This window comes from Malus sylvestris, chromosome 6 (assembly GCF_916048215.2).
Source record: "Malus sylvestris chromosome 6, drMalSylv7.2, whole genome shotgun sequence".
NCBI classification, from domain to species: Eukaryota; Viridiplantae; Streptophyta; class Magnoliopsida; order Rosales; family Rosaceae; genus Malus; species Malus sylvestris.
Genome location: NC_062265.1, coordinates 12484430 through 12511132, shown reverse-complemented (window position 1 = coordinate 12511132; position 26703 = coordinate 12484430). Strand labels below are relative to the sequence as shown.

The following is a 26703-nucleotide window of genomic DNA, read 5'->3' as shown; positions in this document are numbered from 1 at the left end:
AGAAGCCCTATTTTACAAACCTTAACCCTAGTCCACTTAAGTAGCCGCACCTAACCCTAGCCCAATCTGATTTCTTTAGGGTTTTAGGTGCCTATATATATGTGTTCTACACCTTGCCGCACATCATCTCCCATTCTACAAATCAGAAATCGTCTAAACCCTATTCCCACACCTTGCCGCAGCCTTCATCCACCTCCATACACCATTCTACACTTCCATACACCACCCACACACCTTGCCGCACCACCATATCATCCTAACTCCATTCTTAAACCAAAACCACATCCAAAAACCCCCAAAACCATCTCTGCCGCAGCAAGGAGAAGAGAAGAGGAGCTTGACGTGCAGAAATTCAAAGTGGAATTCTTGGGCGTTTTAGGTGTAATCTTTCTTATGTCTTCGATGTTTCAATTCAATAAACTTTATGTTGTGAGTATGAGGAACTAAACCCCCTTGGTTGGGGGGTAATTCGAAACCATGTACATGCTTGCAATTTGATTCGATTACATTCAGTTGTTATTTCATAAGTTGTGGATTCAATTCGTTCATCTATTTGATTGATAACTTATTTGTGTATGTTGATTGAGAGTGCACGCTTAGTTTTCATGCATGAATATGATGCTAGATTATGAGGGAGTTTCACCTAATAGTTACAATCTTATAATCACAAGTAGTGAAGATCGCTTGAAAACGATCGCGTTGAATGAATTCTTAGCATAAGTTTCATGCAATTCATAGTAACGAATGCTTTGTCAATGCTTATGTTTTTCATAGAACTTAATGATTCTTGCTTGTATCTCTATTATGCAATTCATGTAGGGAACTTGTAGGGAATGTTTTGGGTTGTCGTATGCAATCATCCAACTTGATAACTTATGGAAAAACTGAGGGTTAATTAGTGCAATTCACGGTTAATTTGGGGCATTGAGTATTCATAATTTATAGGAAGAACAACTGAAAATCGTTTTGTTTGCAAGTGTGACATGTGTGGAGAAGAACCTCCTAACTAGCCTTTTAACCATCTATTTCACCAAAATCGTTTTTACAATCTGTGTTAGTTAAAGTTTCTGTTTTGTGTTAAATTTTCGTCCAAAACAAATCCCCCTTTAATTTGAAGTCTTAGATTAGTTAGAAAGTGTTTTGATTTGTGTTTCTAAGTATTTTGATTCAAGTTTTCATCAAATTTCGTCCAAATTAGTGTAGGTGCTCAAAACTGCCCAGAAAGTGGTTTTTAGGCAGTTTTGAGCCTTCTAGTTGCTGTTTTGAGTTTTAGGTTTGTTTAAGTGTTTTAACCTTTAGTTTTGCATTCTTTGAGTCTAGTTTAGTGTTTTAAACGTTGTTTTTGAGTTTTTAAGTCAGTTTCCAAGTGTTTAGCAATCCCTCCTAATCCCCGGTCTAGAACGATCCCTACTTACATACTTTACTACATTTGTCAAAAGAGGGTTTAATTTGTGTGCTTAATATATTTCGCATCACCTAATCTGGCACATCGTATTAGGATTAATAATACGGTAGACATTGTTTGGTGCATTCCCATACTAAATAAGCACCCGCTCTTGGCCAGGGCGCTTAGGTTGAGTGAGTCTTTCCAGAACTGTCGCTGGTCTTGGGTTCCAAGATCAGCCAACATGGCGGCAGATGCTCTCGCGTCAGCTGGTTTTACGGAGATGTGTGATGTTGTGTGGGTCGATAGGCCCCCATCTTCGTTAGTGTATGTCTTATGTAATGATGGTCTTCCTTGTCCTCATTAGTGGTTCTTTGGTGGTGCTTGGGGTGACACTTTTACTTAGTTGAAGTGTCTGTTGGTCTTAGCCCCTTTCACTGCTCTTTTCTTTTTCTTGGTTGGTCATCCCTGGTGTTCACCTTGGAGTTGGCTTTCTTGTCTCTGTTTGGCTTCTTAGCCTTGGAATGTGATTTCCTAGCTTTAAATAAAAAATAAGCACCCGCTTAATTATACCATCTATCAAATTTAGTACGGCTGACACTGGACAATTAATACAACCCAAAAGCTTGGTATTATTAATCGAGGGCGCTAACCAAAAACACACTCACTTCCCCTGTTCGGTTTCACGGATCTGCTCCTTGGCAAATCTGCTCCATCTTCACGAGCAGTTCCTCGACGAGTTCTCAACGCCGACCTCCACTCCTCTGCAATCGGTCGCCAAGCAATTTCCGCTTTCATCCACCGCTTCACATTTCAGCCGTCGACGTCGAAGCACGACGATGTGGACGAAGAGGTAGTTGAGATCAAGAATCCCGATCGATCGTCAACAACAATAAGCTTAGCAACTCAATCATCTTCCGTTGCCGACAGCGTTGGATCCGGCTCCGACGGCTCCGGTTAACTTGGACCATGCCACGAATTGATTTCTTTTCTTCATTAATTTGGATCTTCAATTTAATCAATAGTTGTTTTGGTTGGTGAATCGATGTGGGTTTTGGGTGATTGAAGAAATGAGGAAATGGGTTCGTATGGGAGGGTGGAATTTGAAGCGTGGGTAAGATGGTGAAGAAAGGAAGACACGCTGGGAAGAGACCTGGGTTTTTCACCTTCCTTTTTTTATAATTTTTTTATAATTTTGTCTTAATGATGTTTAATTACTTTTTTTCCTTCTATTTTTCTCCCTTTTTTCATTTTAACAACAATTATTATGTGATTTTAAAAAAAAATTAATTATAATCCAACGGATTATCCGATGGACAAATTAATCCGACATAACACCAAACGTCCGACTAATTTAATCAGTACTAGACTATTTGTCCTATCCGACTGAAATAGTTTGTACAGTTCGAGTTGCCAAACGAGGCTTAAGAGTCATATACAATACATTCCCTTAAACTTAAAAGCTCCCATTTCTTTTTTCTAGATATTGATAACATCAAAGATACTAATTTTAGTGGTATCGTTTGAGTAGAAATAAATTAAGCATGTTTTGCCACTTAATACAACGGCCTAGTAATATTTCTCTTCACTTGTTAGTGAGAGGTCTTAGATTCGATTCTCGCCAAAGAAAAATTTGAATCACATTACTACTAGCCCATTGTGAAGATAATATCGTTTGTTCAAAAATTAAAAAATAAAATAATGCCAACCATCAACTAACAATATTTTTACCCTAATCTTGCTACACCTATTTTTATATAAACCAACAAATAGATTCATTGAACAACATTCAAGTTACCTCCAAATCCTAATGTTAAACCTTTTTACTGAAACATTTTATTCAAAATCGTCTTAATAGAGGCATCGACTAATTCTATTTAAGAAGATTCTTGATATTCATTCCATGTGTAACTTAGCTTTCCCGAGTTTCATTGGGAATTAGTCTTACCCTTCGGGCTTGAGCAATTTGAAATATCATTTTTCATCATTTTAACAGATAAGATAAATAAAACAAGTCAAATCCCAAAATGCTTGAGAAAAGAAAATCGTAGAAAGAGGAACATAAGCTTGAGGTTTTCAAAACAAATGCTCTTATACCTAGAAATTTCTAGGAACAAAAGTTTGGTATAAATTCATAATTGATATACCGATGTAAACATGCGGTTTTCAAGAAATATTTTTGGGCTTAAGTTGGTATTAATTATTACAAGTGAAGTATTTTAAGGAATTTGATAGCAGCATTGTTCAACTCATAGAATGCTGGATCTGATAACCTTGGAGTTGGGATGGCAACCAAAGGAAGCTTCTTCTTCAACACAATCCGAAACTTCTCAAAAAGATCCAACTTCTCTCCCTCTGGAAATTTCCAGTTGAAAGAATGCATCACCATGCTCTCATCCATTACAATCCCCACACATATTCTTGTGCCTGACCAAATGGAAATTTGTTGAGGTCTTTCCCATTGTAGTCCCATTTGATGTCCAAGAACCTCTCCGGATCGAACTCCAACGGGTTTTCCCAAATCGAAGGGTCTATGTGTGTGGTCCAAACATTGATGAAAATCATAGATCCTTTCGGAATGGTGTAGCCTCCCACAATGCATGTTTCACTTGGGCAATGACAGACTAACAGAGGCAAGGTTGGATGCAAGCGCAAAGTTTCTTTCATCACAGCTTGTAAGTATGACAATTTGTCGATGTGGGATTCTTCTACAATGTTGTGTTTTCCAACTACATCTTCCAACTCTTGCTAGGCTTTTTCCATCATCTCTGGTTTGTTCAAGATTTTAGCCAATGCAAACTCAGTTGTGTTGGAGGAAGTGTCAATCCCCCCCCCTTCCACCACCGTATCCTGTCCACAGAAAGTTGTGTTACTATACTAGTTGGCTCTCAAGAAACAAGGGAAAACAAATGCTCGTGTGGAAAGTAACTTCCATACATGTAGGGCTAAAAACTTGAAACCTAAAATCTAAGCGATTAGCTGCCAATGTAAGGCTAAAAACTTAATGCAGACTGTAAAACAATCAACCATGTCAATAAGTGAGATTAAATTTGAGATTTATGTTGTCTCAATGCATAATGTTTCAAGGGAAGACATAACCTCATGTACACAGATATATTGAATGAAAACTTACAAGTTTGGTGGTTAAACTATTGGACAGTCTTGTCACTTAGTACTACAGTCTAGTAGTATTCCTCTTCACTTGTAAGTGACACGTCTTAGGTTTGATTCTCGCCAAAGACGAATTTGAACCACATTATTGCTAACTCATTATGAGATTAAGCGCACCCATCGTTTGTTAAGAAAAAAAAAACACTATTAGGCGGTTTAAAATTCCCTTTTTCTTTTTAAACTCGGGTATACGGAACTCGAATTTATCCACAAACTTGTCATGTACAAACCTTTTTGAAAAGAAGAAATCATGATGTAGGAAAAAATAAATGGATGAGATGACATATGAGTTTAGAAGGGATAGCAACATTGCAAATCTAAACATGAAAACAGTGCAGACAACAAAACCATGGAGACTCTCATGGACCACATGCACTTTATTGGGTAGCCACAAACTTCCATTTAGAAAATGATAGTGGATCATATGCAGTTAATTGGGTAGACATAAACTTCCAATTAGAAAATGATAACCGAATCGGCTTTGTTTTGGTTTTCACTTTGTCTGCATATTTGTTTCATAGCCACAAACCAAAAACTAAAAGTTATATTTTTTGAGTTTTCAAACTTTAATTTCAATTTTTAATTAATAATTGTTGGTGCAATTTTTTTTCTTCAACAAATGAAAGTATCTACAGTAAAGAGATGAGGGAGTAAACTAAGATTTACAATGAGCTTGCCATACTAACGTAGTTCAACTTCGCTTTTGATGAGAATCACTAGACCGTAGTACTAAATGACTTGTTGAACTACATTAGTATGGCAAGCTCATTGTAAATCTAACAAGTCATTTTGTTTTCATCACTTGTTGGTACTTACAAGTGAGGAGGAATACTAATTTAGACCGTCATTTGTTGGACCAATAACTTGTTGGTACTTACAAGTGAGGAGGAATATCACTAAACCGTAGTACTAAATGACTTGTTGGTGCATTTTTAATAGGGTTTTTATCACAAATGGTCCTTGAAATTGATCTATCTCATCAGCATAGTCCTTGAAATTGAAAATCAATCAATGTCGTCCATGAATATGGGTGCTGCAAATCAATGTAGTCATTCCATTAGAATTTTGTCAAATAATCTGTTAGTGTGCTGATGTGGTACATGTATGAATTCATATATCCAATTAAAATGCACCATGTGGATTATGTTTTATTTTTTAAATAGATTTTTTTTTCCCAAAGCTTATAAATAAATAAAATAAAAAGGGAACAGTAAGCCACAGCCACCCAACCACTTAAAGCTGCCATTCCCATCCCTCCTTAGCCACCAACCCACTCAAAGCTGCCAAAGTCCCCACAACGTGACGACTTCTCTCTCCCTCTTTCACACCTTCCCCTTTCCTTCTTTCTCTCCCCCCCTCTCCGATCGAACCTCCCCTCTACGCACACCCATCTTGCCTTCTCCGGCGCCCCACTTTCTTCCACGACCCCCCACTCGCAATTTCCAGTTTTGATTTTCAAGATTTGTTTTTTGTTTAGACATCGCCAGTAATCCCATAGCTATAGAGATACCACAGTTTTCTGTAATCTTCATTATCTATGCATAATCTGGTCTGATAAGTCAGAAAGACCAAAATCAATAAGATTCATAACAAAATGAGATTAAAATTTTAATCACATGCTGGCATCACCCCTCTTGTTCCATTGACCATGGTCAAAACCGGGAGAAGATGAGACCAAGTCTGAGGGAGAATCGGTTCTTCGATTACGATCCAAAAGATCAAAAGCAGTGGAAAGAACTAGAGAGTCGAGAGATCTTAAAAGCCAGAATGACAAAACTTTTGTTTATTTCTTTCTATTTACTCAGGTTTATTGTTTTCAGAATTTTGATCATTCTTAAAAATAATAACTTGATATAATCCACATGTTGCTATTTAATAGGGTATATGGATCCATAAATGTGTCACATCAACAAACTAACATATTATTTGACAAAATATTAAGGGAATGACTACATTGATCTGCAACACCCATATTTAGGGACGACATTGATCGATTTTTAATTTCAGAGATCATTTTGATGGAGTGGGCTAATTCTAAGGATCATTTGTGATAGAAATTCTTTTTAATAGTAAATAAATAAATTATAATTATTTGATTGCTAGTGGGGAGTTGAGTTTGTTTGTCGTTATTTGTTATTAGTACGGAATTAAGTGGAGTCTTTTAACCTTTCACTTATTGTAACTCTTGTAGCTCTTATTATTGTTAATTATAGGTTTATTACCCTATTCAAGTGATAATAAACAATAATTAGTAGCATTTTCTCCATCATATTTTTATTTATCATCCCACTAGCATTTTCCTCTACATCTATTGTTCTTCATGCCTCCATCTTTTCCATCTTTTACTTATTGGCCACTGATGGGTGTTTTTGTGGACTTTTCCTTTTTGTGCAGCTAGGTTTTAGTCACATGACAATTCAGTTAGACTGTTATATTTTGGAGGGGGCAAGTTAGGATATATGTTGCTGCATCGGTTCGAGAACTTTTGTCAAACCACATTGGGCTTGAATCTAGAAAAAAAGAGTGAGATACCAACGTCTTAACCAAATGTCTAGGCAATTCAATATCACAATTTTATTGTAATTTTTCGGGTTTCACTGGGAATTAGTCCTATCCTTCGGACTTGAGCAATTTGAAATATCACTTTTCATCATTTGAACAGAGAAGAATAAAACAAGTCAAATCCGGAAATGCTTGAGAAAAGAAAAGGGGACATAAGCTTGAGGTTTTCAATAACAAATGCTCTTATACCTAGAAATTTCTAGGAACCTAAGTTTGGCATAAATTCATAATCTATATATATATATATATCGATATCTCACAATAGAACATTATCGTAAACATGCAGTTTTTGAGAAATATTTTTGGGCTTAAGTTGGTATTAATTATTACAAGTGAAGTATTCCAAGGAATTTGATAGCAGCATTGTTCTACTCGTAGAGTGCTGGATCTAATAACCTTGGAGTTGGGATGGCAATCAAAGGTATTTTCTTCTTTAACACAATCCCAAACTTCTCAGAAAGATCCAACTTCTCTCCCTTTGGCAATTTCCAATCAAAAGAATGCAAAAGTGTAGCAAGTGAATGCATCACCATCCTCTCAGCCATTGCAATTCCAGCACATATTCTTCTGCCTGACCCAAATGGAAAATAGTTGAAGTCTTTCCCACTATAGTCCCATTTGCTATCCAAGAACCGCTCTGGATTGAACTCCAACGGGTTTTCCCAAATCAAAGGGTCTCTGTGTATGGCCCAAACATTGATGAAAATCCGAGATCTTTTTGGAATGGTGTACTCTCCCACAATGCATGTTTCACTTGGGCAATGAGGGACTAACAGAGGCAAGGCTGGGTGCAAGCGCAGAGTTTCTTTCATCACAGCTTGTAAGTATGGCAATTTGTCGATGTGGGATTCTTCTACAATGTTGTGTTTGCCAACTACGTCTTCTAACTCTTGCTGGGCTTTTTCCATCATCTCAGGTTTGCTCATGATTTCAGCCATTGCAAACTCAATTGTGTTGGAGGAAGTGTCAGTCCCACCCACCACCATATCCTGTCCATAGAAAGTTGTGTTACTGTACTAATTGGCTTTTTGGAAACAAGGGAAAACAAATCCTCATGTGGAAAGTAACTTTCATACAGGTAGGAGGTTAGGTATTTTGTACAAGAGTTTCCATTAGCTAAAACTGAAACTTGAAACCTAAATCTAAACGATTAGCCACCAATGTAAGGCTAAAACTTAACGTACCCTGTAAAACAAGGGATGTTTAATGAAAAGCACCCGGTACTGTTCACTTTAACGAAAAACCACATTTTTACACTAAAAAGTCAATCCTGGTACTATTCACTTTACCCTTTATTTTGTCCTTATCATTAAAACTCAAAGTTTTCAAGCCATTTTCATTAGTTTTCCTGTAAAACAATAAACCATGTCAATAAGTGAGATTGAATTTGAGATTAAGGTTGTCCCAACGCATCATGTTTCAAGAAAAGACATAACCTCATGCACACAGAAACATTGAATGAAAACTTACGAATTTAGTGATCAAACTATTGGATGGTTTTGCCACTTAATACTACTCTATAAAGGTATTCCTCTTTATTTGTAAGTGAGAGGTCTTAGGTTATAGGCGGAGTCAATTAAGGCCTAGAATGGTTAACTGACCCTCCTCACCGTTTGCCAAGTTTGTAATCATTTATTGTCTTTAGAATTATTTGGTTTCATATAAAACCTGACCCTTCTCACAAATAAATTTCTTCAGTACATTATTTTGTAGTAGACTAATAGTGTATTGGTGTTTTTTTTTATTAGGCTCTTATTTTAGATGTAGATGTAGTACTTAACGACAAATGTGTTTTTATGTTATGAAGTAATATTTATGTGGCAATGTGATATGTGCAAATTTAAGAAGAAAAAAATATTTTTCTTACGGGTCAGGTCACTTTACCGCATTGGCAATGTTTTAAATTCTGAGAAAGACTTCACAACCTTGAAAAGAAATTTTTTTTCATTTTACATATCCTTACACATTTGATATTTTGTAGTAGACTAGTAGTGTATTGGTGTTTTTTTTATTAGGCTCTTACTTTGGAGTGTAGATGTAGTACTTAACGACAAATGTGTTTTTATGTTTTGAAGTAATATTTATGTGGCAATGTGGTATGTGCAAATTTAAGGAAAAAAAAATAATTTTCTTAATGGGTCATAACGGGTTGGGTCGTTTTACTTAATGGGTAAAGTGACCTGACCTGTTAAGGACCTGTTAAGATAACGAGTGTAACATGACACAACTCGTTAAGATAACAAGTGTTACACGAAAACTACACGAGACACGACAAATACAACCCGTTTGCCTAGCCTACATGACATAATACGGCAGTCGTAACATGTTTCATCAATGATACAATAATATGTATAAGTTTTTTGAGGACTTGAAACATTAAAATACGGAAATGCATGTTAAATGTACCTAGTATAACCGTTTATACAATTACCCAACGGGTAAACCATTATACGAGTAAGAACTTAACGATTATGAGTAAATAATTACGGTTACCTGCCCTCTATAACCGTTGCCCATCCTTGCTCATGGACCACATGCACTTAAGTTGGGTAAGCACAAACGTCCATTTAGAAAATGATGGTGGACCATATGCAGTTGATTGGGTAGGCAAAAACTTCCATAGAAAATGATAACCGAATCGCCTTTGTTTTTGTTTCCACTTTATTTGCATATTTGTTTCATAGCGACAAATTAAAACTGAAAACCAAAAATTTTTGAGTTTTCAAACTTTACCTTTCAACTTTTAGTTAATAAATGTTGGTGCATTTTAATATTTTTTTTGTCAAACGTGCATTCTTAATATTAATTAATTAATTAAAATTGTCATTGTTTTATTGTTAGGGGAAAGTTAAGTTTTGTTGTTATTATTTGTGGCAAAGGATCCTTGCTAGATCCTTTTTCTAGGGATCTAAGGAATCTTGCAATCGTACTCGTTCATTGTATATCGTGCGGTCAATTTTCGTTAGATACTATTTATATTTGAATTTTAAATTTTAAATGATTTATGATCGCATAATGTACGATGAAGGAACACGATTGCGGGATCCCTAGGATCCCTAGGAAAAGGATCCGGCTAGGATCCTTTTCCATTATTTGTTATTAGTAGGGAATTAAGTGGAATCTTTTAACCTTTCACCTATTGTAACTCTTGTAACTCTCTTTATTGTTAATTATAGGTTTATTACAGGTGTGATAATAAACTTATAATTAGTATTTTTCTATGGTGTTAGTGCATTTATTGTCACATCCCCGCCCGGGGTCCACCACATCCCGGGCCCGCTCCACTACCGTAGCACGATATTGTCCATTTGGTCCCGACTACGCTCTCACGGTTTTGTTTCTGGGAACTCACACGAGAACTTCCCAGTGGGACACCCATCATGGGAGTGCTCTCGTGCGCTACTCGCTTAACTTCAGAGTTCCGATGGAACCCGAAGCCAGTGAGCTCCCAAAGTTAGGGATGTGGTGGATCCCGGGCTGGGATGTGACAATTTGGTATCAGAGCTTTGGTGGCCTCAAGGAATCAAACGGTGTTCTGACAGAATTCACAAAAGTAGGACTCACCCTCGGGTGTTACATCTTCGTAATTGTATCCTTAAAGCTTCCGAACTGTGTAAATGGTTACATCACTCTCACGTGACGGCCAGCATGCCTTCCTTCGGGACGGGATGTGTCATTTATCCTGTAGCATTTTGGAGGATTGAGTTTATTTAACTCTTAAAAAAATATGTAGCACATGTTGAATGGAATGTTATAATTACATGAACATCCTTGACAAAGTTTACCTATATGAGTGAGAGAGTGGGGCAGTTTTTCTATAAAATTTAGGCTTGCTCTCAAATAGACTCATGAAAACCTGAATTAGCACAAGGCCATAACATGCTAGCTATTAAAACCCAAATTAATACATGGGTTATTATGTATGAGTAGTAATTCTTATTTTCCCACAAGCAGTTGTAGTTCAAGTCTGAGGCCACTATCAATTTTGGAGTAGGAATTATTGTTTCACTAATGGAGGTTTAATGCAGAGTCACCTTCATGATGCATGATGATACGTCTTTAGCTAGTAATTTTTTTTCCTTCTTTTCTCCTAAATTAATATTAAAAATGAGTGGGGAATGTTGGTGCATTTAATATTAAATAAATTAATTATAGTTGTCATTATTTTGTCACATCTCGACCCGGGGTCCACCACATCCCGGGCCCGTTCCACCGCCGTAGCACGATATTATCTGATTTGGGCCCAGACCATGCCCTTACGGTTTTGTTTCTGGGAACTCACGCGAGCAAAACTTCCTAGTGGGTCACCCATCTTCGGAATGACCTGGCCCCTTTCTCGCTTAACTTCGGAGTTCCTACGGAACCCAAAGCCAATGAGCTCTCAAAAGGCCTCGTGCTAGGTAGGGATGAGAATATACATATAAGGATCACTCCCTTGGGTGATGTGGGATCGATCTTACAATCCACCTCCCTTAGGGGTCCGACGTCCTCGTCGGCACACCACAGCCAGGGTTAGGCTCTGATACCAAATTATCACATCTCGGCCCGGGCCCCCACCATATCCCGAGCTCGACTCCACCGCCGTAACATGATATTGTCTGCTTTGGGCTCATACCACACCTTTACGGTTTTGTTTCGGGGAACTCACGCGAGCAAAACTTCTCAGTGGGTCACCCATCTTGGAAATGCTCTGGCCCCTTTCTCGCTTAACTTTGGAGTTCCTATGGAACCCGAAACCAATGAGCTTCCAAAAAGGCCTCGTGCTAGGTAGGGATGAAAATATACATATAAGAATCACTTCTCTAGGTGATGTGGGATCTTACAATTTGGTTGTTAGTGGGAAATTAAGTTTATTTGTCATTTGTTATTAGTGGGGAATTAAGTGGAGTCTTTTAACCTTTAACTCTTGTAACTCTTTTTGTTGTTAATTCTAGGTTTATTAGCCTATTCACTAAGGGTGATAATAAACCTATAATTAGTAGCATTTCTCAATCATATTTTTATTTATCATCCAACTAATAATTTCCTCTACAACTATTATTCTTCATTCCTCCGTCTTTTCCATCTTTTACTTATTGGTCGAAGAAGAGTCTTCTTGTGGTGTAGCTTTAGTCTCAAAATTTATATTTTTTTCTTCACTAAAAGTTATATATATATATATTTTTTTTGTTTTGTTTTTTGTGTGCAGCTAGGTGTTGGTCACATGACGATTAGTTGGACTATTATATTCTAGAAGGGGCAAGTCAAAATATATATTGCTGAACTGGTTTGTGAACTCATGAGTGAATTTTATACTATATATTATTCCCTATTCTTGGTATATTTTGGTTATTATTTTGGTAAGATTTTGATGCTTTGCTATGTGTTTTTAATGTAGGACATGCAAACTTGTTTGGAGCATAAAGTAACCAAATGGTGGAATTTTTTAGTGATTCCAATTAGAACAGGTTTTTGAATCTGTCAGGAAGGTTATATCAAAATTTCATAATTTTATCCCTAAGCATCTGACCGTGGCGAATTAATTTATGCCTAGCGTGCGGTGCTGACAGATTTGGTTGCAGAGCTTATTTGCGACTTTTAGGTTGGAAGATGATATATTTTGGACTTGGGCTCTTCTTGGAACTTGGAGAGGAGGTCCTAATCTTTAATTCAAGTCGTTTTGAACCTGTTTTGGAGCCCTGAAGGTTTAGAAATAGGAATGTAATTCCTAGTTATCCTTTTATTATTTTATTTCCTAGTTTTGGAGAACTTCAGACTTTTTACCTACAAGGTGTTTTCAATCATTTTTCTAGTTAATATATTTCTTCAATTTTTATAGTTGTTCGTAACTAATTTCCGTTTGTTAGGGCGAAGCCATGAGCTTTAGCATGAATATGTGATTTTATTAATTTGCTTATGAATAGATGCATGCTTGCTTTGAATTATTAATCACCGCGATTAAAGCTATCTAATTATCTTAGTGATTTGTGACCATTAGGGTTTTTAGACAAGTAATTTGATGTAATTTCTGTTGGAACATCACCCTGAAATTGAGGAGGGCTTCTTGTGATTAGTAATTGTAAGTTCACTTAAGGCGAACATCATGCTCTTAAGGTTTGCATGGTTTTTCAAAGGGTTTTCACAAAGCCTAATGAGTCTTGCATGTTTATATTTGATCTGAACATTATAGACGGGTTGCATGTTAGATATACGTTTTCGCTTAAACATTACGAGGAAAATATGCATTAAGAAAACCTAACCTCAAAGCATATGTGTGGAAATTCATAAGTTATTGGTAAAATTGCGTAGGATTGTTAAGGAAACGGCAGAATCTTAGGCTTTTACAAATTGATTTTCTTTTAAATTGTTCTCTAGTTAATTTCTTTAATTGTTTTATTTTAAAATTCGTTTTTATTATATTAAATTCTAAAATCAACATTTTCCAAACTTTGTTTTAAATAATTAATTGAGAGTTGGTTTTAAACACAAATTATTCATTCAATCCCTGTGGAAAACGACCTTACTTGAGCTGCTATACTACGACAACCTTGTACTCTGACAAGTATTTTTAAGAGTTTTTAAAAAATCCTATCATGAATTATTGTCAAGCTGTAGGGAGCTTGAATCTCCTTAATAGAGAGTGAGATACCGCGCCTCAACCTAATGTCTACACGCTTTTTAGAAAAATATCACAATTTTTTTGTAATTTTTCCAACAATAATTCGATAAACCGTTACTAAACAAGTTTTAGTAAAGAAAAAAAAAAGTGAAAAGTAAAACTAAAAGGTCGCCACAAATTCAAAGTAAGTCAAACATTTACTTACCATGAGCAAGGCCTTGAGATGAGTCATGGTGAAAGGCGTCTTGGAATCTCCTCCTTCCTCCTTCAACTTCAACAAAAACGTCAAAAAATCCTTATTCCCCTCCTCCCCTTCCTTGTCAATCCTCAGCCGTTGATCTATTATCTTCTCAAATATCCCATCAAACCTCCGAGCCAACCAGCTCATCTTCCTCACCACCCCTTGCAAATCAAACCTGGCCAAACCCGGATAAAAGTCCGAAACATTCGGCTTCCCCAAAAGCTCCGTCATCTCCGACACCACTTCCCGAAACTCTGCCCCGAGCCCCGCCCTCTCGTCTCCCTGCACGGTTCCACCCCACAGCATGTTCGTAATAACATTCATCACGTTCAGGAATATCTGCTCCCCCACGTTGACCGGCGATCCGATCCGATCGTAGAAGTACCGGACGGTCCGTCGGAGCTGTTTCCGCCGGAGCGCGTACACCGAGTCAAGAGTGGTGTTGCTGAGCATTCTCAGCACGCAAACTTTCCTCAGCATCCGCCACTCCGGTCCGTACGGGGTCCACACGATGTCGGATCCCCCGTACGACGCGGCCCGACCCGCGGAGGGGACGTCGCGGTTGGCAAAGGTGATGTCATGGTCCTTGAGAATCTCGCGAGCTGAGGAAGGGGAGGTGACTACAACGCCGACCGTGTTGCCGAGGCGGAGCTTGAAGATGGGGCCGTATGATTGGGCCAGGTCCGCGAAGTAGGAGTGGAGTTCTGGGTCGAGGGAGAGGAGGTTCCCGAGCAAGGGCAGGGCGCGTGGGCCGGGTGGCAGCGGCGGGTTCGGGTTGTTGGATTTTTTAACCAGCCAGAGGTACAGAAGGACGAGGAAAATGGCGGAGATGAAGATCAGCAAAGTTTGGTCAGTACTTGGTTGGTGGGATTCAGACCAGAGGGAGTACAGGTAGCTGGAATGGGAATCGGATGCCATTGCTGTGCACTGGGTGCAGTGTTTGGGAACGGCAATTGATTGGGAGTGCAGGAGGACTGGATTAATATAATAATCAAGTGAAGGAATACTTTGTTGGCGGACTGGATTAATATAATATTCAAGTGAAGGAATACTTTGTTGGCTTGACGGCTGTACATGGTATCTTTCTAATTAGATGAACTTGGCACTTAGCAAGCTTTTGTCATTATACATAATAGTTTATTTCTGATTATTAAAAAATAAAATGATTTCATAACCATAACGTGCCGGCGGGCCTATCTCTGTAAATGTATGGTGAAATGTCAGATAAATACCCATTTTTGAAACAAATATAATCCAAAATAACAAAAGTGCTATAGACAACACTTTTATTGATAAACGCTTTTATAAGAAGTCATTTTCTTATGAACCAGTTGAAGATTTCATGTCAAACGCAATAAAGAACACTCTTATTTATAAATGCTTCTGTAAAACAAAAGAATTTATAAGTATTCATGCCAAACGCAATAAAAAACACTTTTTGTACGCTTAACACCATTCTAGAATCCACAAACAAGCCCGTGAAGGGGAACTGAGAAGGTACATGCCTTCCATACTCAAAATCAGTCCGTCAGACCTGTTTCACTTCACACCAAAATGAAAGCTAATAACGAAAAACGAAATAGTAGTCGAGCAGGCTGTAAGTAGTCAAATTGCATTAGTTGGCAACCATAATTATATAACCAGGACATGCTCCAAAAATGTTTTGTTTTATTATTACTGTTGTTCATCATGTTTGATTGTAATTGCAAGTTCACGTACCTGGGGAATTCAGTGTCATTCCCACGATTGCCAAATCCGCCCCCAAAGCGCCTTGTACGTGCATTGACATTGAGTGTGGTAGCTTTGGTTCCTCGCTAAGAGGTGGGACTTAATTCTCACATTCTCATGACTCTTTATGTGTGGTGAATTTCGACTTTATCTTCATTCTCATGACTCTTTATGTATGATGAATTTTCAAACTTAACACGTGAATAATACAAACGGGATGACATGAAACACATGTGGCCATTGACCTTCACATGTGGGTGTAATACTACTACAAAATTATCTATAACTAGCGATCCAAAAATCGACAAAAAACGTATATTACTGTCGGATTTTAAGCAAAATCAGACAGAAAATGGATGCAGTGGCGGATATAATAAGCGACATAATTGCCAGCGTCAGGAAATGAATTTTCCAATAAAAAATACTCTAAAACCGACAAAAATTGTGTCGGATATAACCGACAGAGAATATATTAATAATGAATAAATAAGAGCATTCTCTGTCGTATAAAACCGATAGAAAATACTCTAAAACCGACAGTACTTGTGTCGGATATAACCGACAAAAAATTATAAATAAGAGCATTTTCTGTGGGATAAAACCGACAAATATATTAATAATAATAAAAAATATAAAAAGGCCAATTTAAATAAACATAAACAATTTGATGTCGCGTTGAGAAAAATATTACAGAATTCTTTATTCATACTACAATACACAATTTGCTTCAACAGAAATTAACAATTTAACATCTTCAACAAATAAACCAATTTTCCCCCATCATAATAACAAAACCCAATTAAGCAAATTAAAACCCTAATAGAAGATAATAATATTCATGAAAAAAGAAGTTAAAAATATGAAAATTTTCCTAGTGAGCCCTGGCCACAGGATGAGCATTTGCATAGCAAATGGTTCTCTGGTTAGGCGTGGCAAGCATAGCAGTGTGATCCAAGAATATTGAAGCGCCACCACAGACTGCAAAATTGTTCTGAGATCATCAGCACTTGAGAAACCCATGTTTTAAACTTGCCTGACTGCATAAACATAAAAAGTAATGCACCCTTTTCTGAATTTAAACCTAGCCATCTCACAGCGACTCAGCCCTCTGATGAGCCGTTTGTTCACTTCCCCAAGTGGGATTTCTGGCGGCCAAAGGTGGTTCAAAGCGGCCTTCATGGCCTCGGTTTCGAAAACGAAGAGGAAACAACACAATGGCAAAGGACGACTGGCTCCTCTTCTCACTTCCTCTTCTTAGCAGGTGGCTGTAGAATCTCTTCCTCCTCTTCTTCCTCTTCTTCCTCTTCTTCTCCATCCTCATCTTCATCATCGTCATCATCACCATCGTCATCATCGTCATCTTCTTCATCATCGTCCTCATCGCTGCCTCGGTCGCCATTGGCTTCAGGATCATCCTCTGGATCCCCTTCTTGATCTGCCCCTTCGTCGCCTGAGAAGTCCTCATCTCCGGCATCATCATCCTCCGGGTCATCCACCTCCTCATCTTCTTCATCCTCGTTGTCATCCTCTGTATCACTAGCATCTTTGTTTTCCGCACCAGGAGAAAATGAGGAAAGGGGAGGAAAGGGAGAAAGCATCGGCGCATGAAAGAGATGTAGGGATTTTATTTTGGAAAAATTTTCATTACTGTCGGTTAAAATCGACAGAAACATTTTTTTAAATACAAACCAACAGAAAATTTTAATTACTATCAGTTATAACCGACAAAAAAAATGACTGCAAAAATTCTCCCAAAATTTTGTTACAATTAAAAAAAATAAAAAAATAATGGTTTGGTTTAATAAATAAATAAATAATATGTATTTAAATATAATACATTTTTAAAAATTAATATAAATAATTGTTTGGTTTAATACATAATAACCCATGTAATATATGCGATAAAGAAACAAAAAGATAATTGTACAATGAAAATGCCATCTCACACAAACTAAATATTGTCTAATTAATACTTGAAAAACATAAATAAAAATTTAGCACAAATTACTTTTCCTACTTCAAAACTAGTTTCAATGATCTAACCGTCAAACTTGTTTGTAGATACTACAAGATCACATACGTAAAGAATCGCAAAAAAAAAAAAAAAAAAACATTCAGAGATTAGGTAACGGAACAAAAGTTTTCGACGGTTATAAACGAAAAATCACAATTTAACGGTTATTTTAGCTCCAGTTTTGATGATTTTTTTACAGCTACACTCCTCGACCTATAAGAATGCAATGAATGAATTCGATCTTCAATTTAAAATATTTACACTAGTGAATACTAAAAAAATCTTATTTTATACTTAATGGAAGTATAATATTAACTCTAAGTGTTTGTTTAATCTACCGTTTTGACTCAATATGCATTCTACGAAACTTTTTTCAACGATCCAACCGTCAAACTTATTTGTACACACTCCGATATTGCATACGTAAAAAATCGTAAAAAACCAAGGTTCTAAAAAACACTAGGCGCTAGTCAGGCGGTGGGCTAGTGCCTAGCGCCTAAGCGCCTAGGCGGGTCTAGGCGGATTTTGGTAAATTTCTTATATATTTTATGAATTAATTAAATTTACTATATCAAATGTAAATAATTATTGACTAATATGTTATTTCTTATTGAAGAACATACACATGTGAATGTTTTATGTACATATATGATATGCTTGCCTAAGAAAAAAAAATTATCTAAATAATTTATAATTTATAATTTATATAAGATTTACACACACACACACACACACAATATGTGACAACTCGTCCCAAATCTTACGTTTTTTTACAAAATTTAAAAGTGTGATTTTACGAAAATGCCTTAGAGGTGAGGGTCTTGACATCCGTTGACCAACGTATAGTGAGGTGTATGAATTAATACTTTGCGTTTTCTTGAAGAACTCGACGTTACGGAATTATAAAACCGAGAAGTACTTTTGTTTAGTCACTATTTATATATTTTATACATTTTTATAATGATATATTTTGTTTATCATTTAGTGATTTTAAAAATAGTTGAGGAAGAAAAAAGGGCAACGGGAGAGAGAACAGAGGGAAGGGCTGCTGCCCAATTAGAGGAGAGGAGGAGAGAAGACTGCCTAATTAGAAGCAGAAGCGAGGAGGGAAAGGAGGGAGAGTGGAAAGCGGGGGGAAAAGGGGGAAATGGGTTCCCAACCCGTGACCCGTGTACACCTAGTCCAATTCTCCATATTTTCTGGTGGTTTCCATCGGATTTCTCACGAATTTGGACCAAGAAACAATTCCCAATCATCCCCTAGTCCTTTCCTCTTCCATTCCCAATCAAATTTTATAGGATTTGAGCTTGAATTCGAGTAGAACGAAACTGTGGGTTCCGAGGGTACCATGGCAAAATCCGACGATTGTGAAGGTAATCTAGCAAATTGCTACCACCACTAGACTCCCCTAGAACCCAGGAACAAAGCCCAATCAGTGGTGGAGGCGTCGGAACACGTTTGGAGGTTGAATCGAAGCACACCCAATTCTAGGGTTCCAACGGGTTTTGATGAAATTGGAGCCTTTCCAGGCCAAATTGGCCTTGGTCACAGGCGCCGATCATTTGTGATGCCTCGATGTTTGTGCTAGGAAGTTGTAGCGTGTACTCCAGGTGAGTGGATCTTTCCTTGCTTATCATATTTTTCATGATTGATAATTCTATAAATGCTTTTAAATAAAACTGAAAAATTTATGCCATGACATATATATATTTATATGTTATAAAATACTATGAGATGGTTGAGTTTAGATTTCATCGTGATATATCCATGCGTATTACTATAAATGATTATTACGAACTACGGATGGCTTGATCCCTGTTTAGGGTACGTAGGCAGTCTAACAAGACGTTATATGCAGCCATATAAGAAATGAGATTATATAATCGAGACAATAGCCTTATTTAAGGAATTGAGCAATGTGAGGGATATTGGTCAAAAATGTGTGTTTTAACTTTATATTTTGGTGATTAACAGTTAGTACACCGTATTACATAATTGGAAATACTATGAAATGTTTTTATTTTAGATTTCATCATGGCATATCCATACGTATATTCTTTGCATTAATTATTGTGAACGTTTTGAAGTGCAAAGGTGAACGCAGGACACACAGGTAAGTTCAGGTAAGTTTAGGTAAGTTCAAGTAAGTATACGTTGAATTGATGGGGTTATAATATGACTACATTTATGTTTAAAACAACTCCGACATTGTCGTATAGGTTGCAATAGTAGGCAACTTCGGCATTGTCGTACAGGTTGCTTATGAGTCATACATGTTGTATTAGATACATTCAAAGCTCATAAACCTGCACCCCGATGTTAGTGCTCCCGCCCGTGGCCAGGGAACAGTACTTCACGTAATGTTAACCTCCCACACCATACGCTCACTTTGAATTCAAGGTAGGTGCACAAGCCTGTCGTACAGACCATTATAGGTGGTTCTGACTCGTAGGTGACTCTTCACGTGATCGTAGCGCTAGAGCATATTCATTTACACCCTAGTCATGTCGTACAGACCACTACTGTGGTTCTGACTCGTGTGCAGGCGTAGTGCCGTATAGGTGACTAGAGGTGACTTCAGTTTATGTGCTAGCAATGATTAATGAAATATGAGTATAGTCGCACAGGTCACTAGAGGTGACTCTGACTTATATGCTAGCCACGATTGATGAGATATGTGATGAGTATGTGATAAGCTAGCATATGTAACGAATAAGAGACGAGCTAACATATGTGATGAATATGTGATGAGCTAGCGTATGTAATGAATACGTAACGAGCTAGCATATTTAATGAATATGTTATGAACTAGCATATGTGATGAGATGGGTAAGTTGTACAGGTCACCCTAGGTGACTCCGACTTGCATAATAGTATGAGTTATTAATCGCATGATTAGTTGATATTATTGATGAAATGTTGTGTTGTGGTATATTATGAATTTTTTGGAAACTATACAGGTGCTGTAGTGAGGGGTTATAATGTTTTGCATGGTTTCTATTAAAATTTTACTTACAGGGCCATTCACCTTTGTCTTGTCTTCACCCTCTAGGTTTTATTAGCTGAGCTTTCTTATCGTCGAAGATTCGTGGCGATTCTTAGTATTGGAGATTATTTCGAGGGTACGATTCTTAATTCACTTTTTTGTACTTGCTTATGCTCTAACGTCACGTGTGAAGTGGGTTCATTCTCGCTCACCGGTGCACTCTGGTATTTAGGCACTGTTAGGTTTAAATTTATTCATAATCCTCCACATCATCACATTTTATGGCTTCGTCACCTTCCAGATGTTGGCCAGCACAGCTCGATTCAGAGTCCTAGTGGACATTCCGGGTCGGGATGTGTCACAATATATATAACAAACTTTTAAAACTATAAAAAGGCCACTATGTGGTGGTTGAATTTATATAAGATTTTTATACACACGCACACACACAATATATATAACAAACTTTTAAAACTATAAAAAGCCCACTATGTGGTGGTTTTTATTATTAAAACCATTAACCCGTCCACCACACCTCTGCTCTTTCACATCACATGTCCACCTTGGGTGGTTTTCATTATTAAAACCATAGAGTCCATGGTTTTCATAATTAAAAACCCTTAGCTTTTGACCTTGGATCATCACATGTGCTAGCTCATCACATATTCATCACATATGTTAGTTCATCACATATTCATAACATATGCTAGCTCATAAGTCGGAGTCACTTCTAGTGACCTATACGACTTATCCATATCTCCTCATATATCTCGTTAATCATTGCTAGCATAAAAGTCGGAGTCACCTATAGTGACCTGTACGACTAAAATCATAGCTCATCAATCATTGCTAGCACATAAACCGGAGTCACCTCTAGTGACCTGTTGTTGTTGATAATTGCAAGTGTACAATATCGTCCAAGTAATATAGTGATAAGTAGAGTGTCGTTCAAACAAGGATCGGATTAACCTAAATTTACTATTGAGATTAACTCCAAACTAAACGTAAATAAAAGAAGGATTACGATGACAAATTCAAATATGCAAGAAACCAAACGAAAGTGAACTAACAATTTATCGAACAAGAAGTAAAAGTGAATGAATTATGAAAAATTAATATATTGAGGCACTAGGACATCAGGCTCCTCATTCTCAATCCCATCTAATCCCGTTATTCATATTAAACTCAAATTATTCCCATGTTGCTAGCAATTATCCCTTGATTCGTCAATATTTCCTTTTAGAATATACTAACTGTGTTTCTAACTATCTACCCATGCTATGTCTAGCCACAGAAGTAGATAATCGAATCCCTTTACGCTAAATGGATAATTTCACAATACTACACAAGTCATAATCAGTATGTCTACTCAATTATGTAATTCATGGTAATTGTTATGAGAAGCAATCTACTAAACTCAACCTGTCAGTCCCAATTTAGTTCTCCACACAAATAATGGCCAGTTATTTGATAACGATAAAGCACAATAACAATTACTCAACATGGAAACAACCGAGATCAATATGAAATAATAAGAATTAGATGTTCATGATAAGAGTACACCCTAATCCTAGCAAAAGGACTTAGTTCATGATTAAACTAATGACAAACATGGATGAATTCGATGACATAAAGAAACCCAAAACCCCAATTCTGAAATCGTGTGCGATAAACCCCAAAACTGCAATCTTCTGTCGAGAGTTCCCCACTGGAAGGCTGTGAGTATGCGTTATATCTCCCCCCTTCCTCTCTTGCGGCTGCAGGATTCTTCCCCCTTTTAATGTGCCTTCTTTTTTTCCTTTAAAATCCCCCTCCTATTTTATTTGTGCTGCAACCTTCTTGATAAGGGGATTAAAAACCTTCTCCTCCTTGGAATAGTCCAACGCCAGTTTTTATGAAGCCCAAATTGGACTTAATTTGATAAAGCCCAAATTCCAGCACCACTCTCACATAGCATCAGTCCACTTCGTTATTCTTTCGTGCTTTCCTTGTAATTCTTCTAAAAAATCCAGTTTTCTCCGAAAAAATAACTTCTATAAAATTCACACAAAATACATCAAATCCAACTGTTTTATATCAAACCATGACTAAATTAATAGGTAAAAGAGATACAAAATATACCTATTATATCAACCTAACACCTGTACAGCACTACGCCTGCACACGAGTCGGAACCACTGTAGTGGTCTGTACGACAGGACTGGGTGTAAATGAATACGCTCGAGTGCTACGATCACGTGAAGAGTCATCTACGAGTCAGAACCACCTATAGTGGTCTGTACAACAAGCCTATGCACCTACCTTGACCTCAAGATGAGCGTATGATGCGGGAGGTGAACATTATGTGAAGATTGTGCCCTGGCCACGGACGAGAGCACTAACACCGAGGTGCAGGTTTATGAGCTTTAAATACATCTAATACCACATGTACGACTTCTAAGCAACCTATAAGACAACGCCGGAGTTGCCTACTATTGCAACCTATACGACCGTGTCGGAGTTACTTAAACATAAATGTAGTCATACTATAACCCCATCAATTCAACTAATACTGTATACTTACATGAACTTACCTAAACTTACCTGATGTGCTCTGCGTTCATTCTTGCATTCCAGAGCGTTCACAATAATTATGTGCAAGGAATATACATATGGATATATCAGGATGTAAATCTAAATTTCAACCATATCATAATATTTCCAGATATATAAACATATAAACAAATGGCTTAAAATGCAATAACTATAACGCCCCACTCTCGAACCATTTACTTTCGAGAGTAATCATCGGTGATAAGCCCAATTAGACACTAGTTAGATTAACTATCATTACTTACCTTTCCTTACTTCAATTTCTTGATTCTTTACGTCTTAAATTTATGACCAACATTTAACTACCAAATCCTAAGGTTATATCTCGCATTTTCTACCAATCTCCTTCACACTACTAAATTCACCAAACAAGGCCATTGTCTCAAGTATGTAGTCTCGTTTATTGTATGGCTACATCTAACGTCTTGTTAGATTGCCTACGTACCCTAAACAGGGATCAAGCTATTCGTAGTTCACAATAATTATTTATAGTAATACGCATATGGATATATCATGATGAAATCTAAACTCAACCATCTCATAGTATTTTATAACATATAAATATATACATGTCATGGCATAAATGTCACAGCCCGTCCCGGGAATTATATATCGGGGACGTGAATTGACGGGTTTACCCTTGACGTTACTAAGGTATGTGTGCGTAACGTTATTTGGGTTAAATTATTATAAGTTTTGGGGATAATTGGGTTTGCATTTTTGTTTGTATGGTTAGGATGAAAATGGATGGTGTGGATTAGTTTGGACCACACACAGGACCTCTCTCTCCCTCTCCTTCCCCGTGTCTTCTCTGTCTCTCTCCCTCACGATCTCTCACACTCCCACACACCCAAAACATACGGCACACACCCAAATCCTCCAAAAACTCGACGGATCGAGGCAACCAAGGTATGCATCTTCATCCTTTTGACGTTCTGAGTTCATTGGTACTAGTTTTAGGAAGTGAAACCTTCGAAATCACGTGGAACCCGAACCTCCATTATTGAGTTACTGTTCATGCACACGTAAAATGTCATGTTTTAGGGAATTCTAAGCTTATAGTGAGCTTAGTGAGGTCCCAAGGAAGCTCGGAGTGCTTCGTTGGAAGGATTTGGACGTCGGGATCACGTGGTTCCATTTTGGCCGAATTTCTTGGGAATTTTCCGGTGAGATTTCTTGATTTTTAGAGCCTTAAACTAGTCTATCGTGATTCTTCATGTTTGGGGCTTCAATTTGGTATAAAATACGAAGAAAATGGGTGAAAAACGAAGGAGAACGAAGAGTTTTAAAACTCGCCGGAAAACGGCCGCCGGAAAAACCAGTCCGGCGAGCCAAGGAAGAAGGAGATGCGCGTGGGGGGCGCGTGAGACCTCCAAAAATTTTTCTAAAAATTTCCCGACGCTCGTGACGTCAAGTAGGTCGATGTGGTATATTCATATACCCAATTTGAGCATCGTATGAGAAGTTATTTCGAAAAATTGGTGATGTGTTTAAAATTAACGTTTTTATAGTTGTTTCGCATATAGGTGACACATATCCCAAGGACGAGCGCATCCAGGGATGCCACGGGGGTTACGACCCATCGACTTATCAGTGAGTGGGCAGTTTTGATTTCGTATTTACCTATATACATTTATTTTCCCAGAAAATACGTTTTTATGAAAGTTATGAAATTAATTGCCATGCATGAAATTATTGAGATATCTAGCTTGAGTATTGATGCGTATATATGTGAAATGACGTGGTGGACGCTCAGGTGAGTTATTTATTCTCCAGCTGAGTTATTTATATTGAATTGCATTGAAAGCTCATAACCTGCACCTAGGTGATAGTGCTTATATTATTATTCACCACACCGCACGCTCGCCTTGGATCCAAGTAGGTGGATGTCGTACAGACCGTGTGAGGGTTCCGACATGCTAGTTGTACAGATCACTAGATGTGATTCCAACTAGTGGGTGACCTTAGTTATGCGCGCTGATGATTGATATGAGAAGCACTAGAGCGTATTCATACACCTATCATCGTACAGACTACTATATGTAGTTCTGAGTGACGTGCAGAGTTGAACCGTACAGGTCACCGAGGTAACTCCGGTTGGATTGGATGTTGAGCTTTAGAATCAGCCGTACAGGACCATTGTAGGGTCTCCGGTTGATTTATTATTCACCTGACTATTTTTTATGCATTATGATTATATTTTGGGCTTGGCATATCATTTCTGAGATATTATGATGATGAATATATGTTGAGTTATGAGGTTGCCTATATATATATGTTATATACTATTTTCTAGGAAAGTATACAGGTTTTTACGGCGAGGGGATAGAATTGTTTTTAATGAATCGTTTTGGAAAACTATTTGATTTTACTGACCCACTCATTTTGTTTTGCGCCCCTCCAGGTTCTAGTTAGCAGTTGGTGACTCTCGAGGTCTCTTTTCCGGCATTCTGACAGACTCTTGACATGTAGGACTCACCTGAGGGTGATGTAATTTTATTTTATTCCTACTTGACTGCACTTAAACCTATGCTCTGAATTCACCTGTTTGCTTTATAACCCGTCCTGTTATTCTAGTAGGTTGTTCTGCTAGAGTTTGGTTTGAATTCCTTCTTATGTATGTTAGTGTTTTGCTTCCGTGTCGCGCTTATGGTTACGTCACACTCACGTGACGGCCAGCACGCCTTGATTCTCTGGGTCGGGGTGTGTCAGTTTGGTATCAGAGCCTAGGTTGCAGTCCTGTATAATTGTTAATGCTTTAATGATCTTTTGATGTTTTCTGTCAGAATTATGCCGCCTCGTAGAGAGCGTAGGGAGTCCCGCCGTACTCCTGATCTTAATTTTCCTGATATTACTCAGTTGGGGGAAGCAATGGCTCAGGCTTTCCAGAATGTGATTCGTCCTCCTCCCCCACCTCAAAGGACACCCCTGAAGACCATGTACAATTTGAAATTGGATCGCTTTATGGGTGATGAAGGTCACGAGGGGGCAGAGAAATGGCTAGATCATATTGAAAAGACGTTTCAGGTAATGCAAAGTCAGGGGAATTTTCCGGCTGATAGGTGGGTTGAGACCACTACCTGGTTTTTGGGTCGAGAGCTGGCAGGTTGGTGGAGGAATCAGACGCAGTTTATGTCCCCAGCTATGGCATCTGATTGGGAAGTATTTAAAGATAATTTCAAGAAAAGATTTGTTCCCCCAGAGTATATTGATCGCAAGAAACAGGAATTCACTCGATTGAAACAGAAGAATATGACAGCTCATGAGTACTATAGAAAGTTTACTGATTTGTCTCGTTATGACCCTGATACAGCTGGTAATCAGGGAGAGATGCTTCGACGTTTCAAGTTGGGAGCTAAGAAGAAGTGGCGTACTTTTGCCAGTGCACTTCCCTGCGCCGACTACCATGAGTTTTTCGAGATTTTGG

General features: G+C 37.7%; 2 protein-coding genes, 1 long non-coding RNA gene and 1 pseudogene across 3 annotated transcripts; all 4 read right to left on the bottom strand.

The window, feature by feature from the left end:
- Nucleotides 1–3457: 3457 nt before the first annotated feature.
- On the bottom strand, nt 3458–4414 carry LOC126625078 (labd-13Z-ene-9,15,16-triol synthase, chloroplastic-like; annotated as a pseudogene).
- Nucleotides 4415–7281: 2867 nt separating this feature from the next.
- Nucleotides 7282–15120, bottom strand: LOC126625077 (flavonoid 3'-monooxygenase CYP75B137-like). Its single transcript, XM_050294150.1, has 2 exons — nt 13921–15120; nt 7282–8106 (listed from the first exon to the last, which is right to left on the bottom strand). The coding sequence occupies exons 1-2, from the start codon at nt 14872–14874 to the stop codon at nt 7486–7488; spliced, it is 1575 nt and encodes a 524-aa protein (XP_050150107.1). The 5' UTR covers nt 14875–15120; the 3' UTR covers nt 7282–7485.
- A 120-nt stretch (nt 15121–15240) lies between these two features.
- LOC126625081 (uncharacterized) lies at nt 15241–15744 on the bottom strand. The gene is made up of 2 exons (XR_007624317.1): nt 15676–15744; nt 15241–15498 (listed from the first exon to the last, which is right to left on the bottom strand). It is a non-coding gene; the product is annotated as an uncharacterized LOC126625081 (long non-coding RNA).
- A 584-nt stretch (nt 15745–16328) lies between these two features.
- On the bottom strand, nt 16329–17282 carry LOC126625452 (uncharacterized). Its single transcript, XM_050294543.1, has one exon. It carries the CDS (start codon nt 17280–17282, stop codon nt 16926–16928), a length of 357 nt encoding a protein of 118 aa, XP_050150500.1. The 3' UTR covers nt 16329–16925.
- Between the last annotated feature and the right edge of the window lie 9421 nt (nt 17283–26703).